The following is a 6,481-nucleotide window of genomic DNA, read 5'->3' as shown; positions in this document are numbered from 1 at the left end:
GCTAGTGGACTGGGTATCAATGCGAGTTTCCTAGTTTGAGTAGTTGCATTGTGGTTATATAGGAGAGTGGCCTTGTTTAGGGGGAAATACACAGTGGAGTATTGAGAGGTGATGGGACATCATGTCTACAACTTAAATAGTTCAGAAAAAGAATCTGCTCAGAAGAGAATAAAGAAAATGAGAGTATTCATAGAAGGAGGCTGATGGAGCAAATACGATAAAATGTTAACAAATGAGAATCTCAGTGAAGAGGACACAGGGGCTCTTTGATACTGTTCTGGCAAAAAAAAAAAAAAAACTTTTTCTGACAATTTTTATTTATTTTAAAATGAATTTTAAGTTTTGGTGTATCCATTCAATTTTTCTGTGTACATACATGAACATATCTTTACATGCATATGTATACACATATCCAGAAACTTAGGCCTCAACCCAGGTTAATTAAATCAGAATTTTTGGGGCTTGGTATCCAAGTATGTGGATTTTAAAAACAAAACAACACTTTCCAGGTGATTCCAGTGTGTAATGAAGTTTGAGAACGCCGGGTGATTCCAGTAGTCCAGTCAAGTGTTGTAATCCAGCGTGCACGGTATCAGCTGTGGAGCTGGCTAAAAAACAGATTTTTGCAATCAGCCTCCAGAGAGTGGTATGCCGCGGGCCCAGGTTTGTGCGTTTGTTATAACCCATCTGGGAATGGTCCGCACCCCTCCCCCTCCCACGCAACGCTGGCATCGTGCGTGAAAAGCCCGTGAAAAGCCTGGCCTTCCTGGCGTCTGCGTACCACTATGGACTCTGCGTCCTCGCCTTTGGGGTCCAGCCCGGCGCTGCCCACCCTCCAGTGCGCTCCGCAGGCTGAGTTGCTGGAGGACGTGCTGCGGGAGCAGTTTGGGCGGCTGCACCAGCTGGCTGCCATCTGCAGGCTCAAGCGGCTGCCCTCGGGTGGCTACTCGTCCAGTGAGGGCCTCCAGTTGGTGTTAGAGCGGCGACGCGCGGCCAACGCGAAGGAGCGCGAGCGGGTGAGGCCCTGCCCGGCGCGGGCCGTCAGAACTATCTCGTCTGGGTCCGGGGAGGGTGCCGACTCCCTCACTACCAAACACCTGGTGGGACAACGGGCGAATTCTGACCTCTGGAGGCCCAACTAGTGTCTTTAGCTTGTTTTGGGTAAAGACAGTGCTTATCACCTTCTGCTGTCGTCCAACTGCTTGCTTGCGCGCCGCTGGGATGATTTCCTCAGCTGCTAAAAGCAACTGGACTCGTGTGGGAACAGGGTCTGGGACCTGAACAGAAGAGGCCCTTAACAACTTGAAAAATGCGTCCTCTGGCAGGTGTTTTGTAAGAGCTTATCAGCACATAGGAGTTGCGCTTAAATCTTGTAACAGCATGTATTGGTTGGGTATTTGGGACGCAAGGGGACCCCCTCACCTCCATTTTCCCTTGCCCTCTGCAATTAGGCCTCAAAAATAATAATAATAACGATCACACTGAGCCCCAGTACGTACGTCTCCAGGCTTCCATTCAACCACTTGTCAGTCCAGCAAAGTGAGTATTTCCCTGTCAGACAGAGTACCCGCTGCAACTCAAAAACTGAGTGGTTCTGTTGGTTGTTATTTGAGTGACATCTACTGGTAGCTTTTAGTATCTTTAAGCTCGGTCCTAAACTAGGTTTTCTTCTTTTCTGCTCTTTGAAGAGGCAAATCCCAGAAAGGAAAGGGTGAGCTGGCTGAAGACTGGAGGAATTCACTTTTGGGCCAAGGACTTGGAGAATTTCCGCTGAGGGCTGTTCCTAAACGCCCTAGGCCCTTTAGAAATGTAACAGTGAGCCAGCTAGGAGCTAGATGTGAGGAGAAAGGACAGAATTAGAAGTAGGAGACTTGTGGGGAAATTAGGAAGATTGCAAGAGTAGGGAAGCATGTTTTTATTAGGCACTAGATCCTTTTTTGAAAATAATTTTGTGATCTGTGATCTGTTTGGCTGTAAAATAAGATTCTGATCCAACAGTTTGTGTTTTGATTGGGTCTTCTCACTAGGGAAAAAAAAATTGTCTTCTGCAGATAATCGGTCCTGGTTTTATTTATTATTTTAAAGCTAATAGCCTTTATTATTTTCTAGAAAGATAAATGATAAAACTAATATACTTGGAAAATGTAGAATGACTAAAGAGATACCTATAACAGATATAACTATCATAAACATTTGTTATGTATATCCCCCAGGCTTTTTAGTCTAGCATGTGCACGCATGTTACTTTCCAAAACTGGTCATCATGCACATGTCTTTATATTACTAAACATTAAAAAAAATTCTTTCAAAGAACAACCTTTGACTGCAGTCTATCATATCTATGAATTATAATTTATCCAGTCTAATTGTTGGACATGCACACTATTTGCAGATTTCTACTGGTACATAAACCTATGTGCATGTCTGACAATTGCCTTGGAATAAAATGCTGAGAATTACTGGGACATAGAACATAACAAGGTCCCTAGGTGGCACAAATGGTTTGTACTCAATGTTGGCTTAAAGGTTGATGGTTTGAACCACCCCAGCAGCACTGAGAAAGAAAAGGCCTGACAATCTGTTCCCATAAAGATTACAAGCAAGATGAACCCTATGGAGCCTCTTTACTCTGTAACCCAGGGGATCACAATGAGCTATAATCCATTTGTAGGCAACCATCACCACTGCCAAACAACAACATATACAGTCTTTTGACTATTGGTACAGGTTGCCCAATTTTTTAAAAAATACTTTTTACTGTAATTTGGGTGAAATTTTATACAGATTTGTTTTTCCATTCAACAGTCATATGCTTTTGTTTCTTGACCCCGATTGACAGTCCCCACAATGGAACAGCTCTCTTTCTGCTTCTCCCTGTGGTTACTATTTCCCTGTGTCCTTCTTTCCTGTGCCTTCCTGCCGCCCTAGCTTTTTCCCTGTGTATGCTGCCCTTCTGATCTCCCGTGGTGGTTCTAAGGAGTATATCTCCCTGATGTCATTGTTCAGCTCATAAACCTGTTTACTGTTTGCCTGAGAGTTAAGCCATGGAAATGAGTTTAATTCCAGGTCTGAAGAATGACTAGGGGCCATAGTCTCCAGGGTTTCACCAGTCTCTATCCAACCTGTAATCCTGGTCTTTTTTTATGTGTTTGAATTTTGTTCCATATTTTTCTCCCACTCTATCCAGGATCTCTAATTTTGATCCCTTTCTGAATGGTTGGCATTGGTAGCCATCTAGTTCTGGTCTCAGGGTCCTATCAGCTGAGAGTCCTGTGATCCATTAGTCCCTTGGATTATTTCCATGTGTCTTTGATTTTCTTCACTCTTCTTTGCTCTGGACAAGGAGAGATCAGTAGTTGGCTGGCTATTCACAAACTTTGAAGACCACAGTCACTCCTCATCAAAATAGAATGTAGAACAATGTATCTGTGTACTATGTGGTACCAACTGAGTTTGATGGCTCCTGCGACCATGGTCCTAAGCCTATAGGGCCAATGACTTGCTCCCTCAAAGTGCTTGGTTGTGGTTAAGAAGTTTGTGGCTAACTTTGTTCTGTCTGCTCTAAATCTATATGGACATTTCTATAGCACATACAAATATGCATGTAGGAATATCGTCTGCCAAACCTGTAGATGGTCATGGGTATGTTCCCATTCACCTACCCATATCTGATAATCTTGTCTGTCTACGTATGTATCCACCTGTAGATTGATGTTTGCCATTACTGACAATACAGTATTGTATGTTGTTGTTGTTGTTGTTTGCCATCGAGTCAGCCCTGACTCGATGCGACCCCTCCTTGGGTTTCCGAGGCAGTATCACTACAGAAGTAGGAATGCCCAACCTTCCTTCTGAGGAGTGGCTGGTGGGTTTGAACCACCAGCCTTCTGGTTAGCAGTCAAGTGCCTTAGCCACTATGCTACCAGAGCTCCTATTGTGTATTTAATAGTATTTACCTTTGTTGTCTGCACCTCTTATGCACCTCTTCATGTCTTCCTTTTCCTTAATGATATTGTGAGGTCACATACTTTTGCTCTGTTGCCTTTTCCTCCACCCAAATCAAAACATGTCTCTTAATTAGCTAGCAATTTTCCCTTCCCTCCCCCTCATCTCTGGTATCCAACAAAGAAAGTTTCCTTCCATGTGTAAACCTTTCCATGACTTTTTATAATAATGGACTCATGCAGTATTTGTCCTCTGTGATTGACTTATTTCACTCAGCATAATGTTTTCCAAATTCATCCGCATTATGAGGTGACTCGCAGATTCTTCCTTATTCTTTAGTGTTTTGTAGTATTCCATCATGTGTATGTACCATAGTTTGGTTATCCATTCACCTCTTGATGGGCACTTAGGATGTTTCCATCTCTTTGCTATTGTGAACAGTGCTGTGATGAACACAGGTGTGCATTTGTCTGTTTGTGTCCTGGCTCTCAATACTTAGGGATCTATTCCTAGTAGTTGGATTGCTGGATCAAATGGTATTTTTATTTCCAACTTTTTAAGGAAGCACCATACATTTTCCACAGTGGTTATACCATTTTACAATTCTATCAGCAGTATATGAAAGCTCTAAACTCTTCACACCCGTTGCCAGCATTTGTTTTCTGTTTTGTCGAACTTTGTGATTATTGCTGGTGTGAGATGATATCTTGTTGTTTTGATTTGCATCTCTCTAATGGCTAATGATCATGAGCATTTACTCATGTGTTGATTGACCACCTGACTATCTTTGGTGAAATATCTGTTCATGCCTCTGCCCATTTCTTAATTGAGTTGTTTGTCTTTTTGATGTTGAGATATTGAAGTTTTCTAGAAATTTTAGAGATAAATCCCATTTCAGATATAGCATTGCCAAAAATATTCTCCCAATCTGTAGGTTTTCTTTTTACTTTTTTGGAAAAGTTTGTTGATATGTATAAGAATTTGATTGTTAGAAGGTCCCAGTCATCTAGTTTATCTTTTGCTGTTTGTGAATTTTTGGTTACAGTTGATAGTCTATCCTATAAATTAGGGCCCCTAAATTTGCCTCTATTTTATCTTTAATGAATTTTATAGTTTGGTGTTTTACATTTAGGTCTTTGATCCATCTTGAGTTTGTTTTTGTGTATGGTGTGAGGTATGAATCATGTTTCATTTTTCTGCAAATGTATATTTTGTTTTGCCAGCACCATTTGTTAAAGAGACTAGTTCTTCCACATTAAGTGGGTTTCAACTCCTTTTCAGCTATCCATAGTGGATAGATCTATTTCTGGATTCTCAATTCTGTTCCACTGGTCTGTGTGTCATTTTTCCAGTATCAGGCTGTTTTGACTACTTTGGCTGTTTAATAGGGTTTGGGATTGGGGAGTGTGAGACCTCCTACTTTGTTCTTCATCTTTAGTAGTCCCTTGCCTTTCTGAGGTCTCTTTCATTTCCATGTTAAATTAGAGATTGTTTTTTCCATGTCCTTAAAGATTGGTGATGGAACCTGGACTGGGATTACATTGAATCTATAGATTTCTTTGGGTAGTATTGATATTTTCACAATGTCCAGTCTCCCTATCCATGAGCATGGTATGTTCTTTCATTTATGTAGGTCCCTTATAGTTTCTTGTAGTAGTGTTTTATAGTTTTCTTCGGATAGGTCTTTTGTGTCCCTGGTAAGATTTATTCCTAAGTATTTTATCTTTTTGGTAGTTATCATAAATGGTATTGCTTTTTAAATTTATTTTTCAGAGAATCCATCTGATTTTTTTGTGTTGATTTTGTATCCTGCCACTTTGCTGAATCTTTCAATTATTTCCAGTAGTTTTCTTGCTGAGTTTCTTTTTTATTTTTTATTTATAGGATCATGTCATCTGCAAATAAAGACAGTTTTACTCCCTCTTTTCCAATTTGGATGCCTTTTATTTCTCTTTCTTGCCTTATTGCCCTGGCTAGGACTTCTAGCCAAGATTCAACAGTGTTGAATAAAAGTGGTGATATAGATCATCCTTGTCCAGTTCCTGATTGCAAAGTGGGTACTTTGAGTCTCCATTGAGAATAATAGTGGTGGTTGGTTTTGCATATATGCTGTTTATTTTGTAGAGAAATTTCCTTTCTATTCCTATTTTGCTGAGAGTTTTTATCAGAAATGTGTGTTGGAGTTTATCAAATGCTTTTCCTGCATCAATTGATATGATCATGTGGTTCTTTTCCTGTTTTATTTATGTTGATTGATTTTGTAATGTTGAGCCATCCTTGCATACCTGGCATGAATCCCACTTGGTCATGGTGTGTTATTTTTTTGATATAGTATTGGATTGTATTTGCTAGGATTTCGTTGATGATTTTTGTGTCTGTATTCATGAGGGGGATTAATCTGTAGTTATTCTTTTTTAGTAGTGTCTTAGCCTGTTTTTTTTTTTTTTTTTTTGTATCAGTGTTATACATGCTTCATAAAATGAATTTGGGAGTATCCCATCCTTTTCTATGTTCTAGAATAGTTTGAGTAGGATAG

The 6,481-nt window shown here is 40.4% G+C and overlaps 1 protein-coding gene across 1 annotated transcript in view; it reads left to right on the top strand.

Annotated features, from left to right (window-relative positions):
* The first annotated feature begins 785 nt into the window (after positions 1–785).
* Positions 786–6,481, top strand: part of FIGLA (folliculogenesis specific bHLH transcription factor) — a 60,376-nt gene continuing 54,680 nt past the window's right edge. The window contains exon 1 of the mRNA XM_007940143.1: positions 786–1,016. Coding sequence (XP_007938334.1) covers positions 786–1,016 — 231 coding nt within the window. The remainder of the gene's footprint in view (positions 1,017–6,481) is intronic.

The sequence above is a fragment of the Orycteropus afer genome, unplaced genomic scaffold (genome assembly GCF_000298275.1).
Source record: "Orycteropus afer afer isolate SDZICR_OR568_19922 unplaced genomic scaffold, OryAfe1.0 scaffold00065, whole genome shotgun sequence".
Taxonomy (NCBI): domain Eukaryota; kingdom Metazoa; phylum Chordata; class Mammalia; order Tubulidentata; family Orycteropodidae; genus Orycteropus; species Orycteropus afer.
Note: the sequence above shows the minus strand (reverse complement) of the source record. Positions and strands in the feature narration are given on the sequence as shown.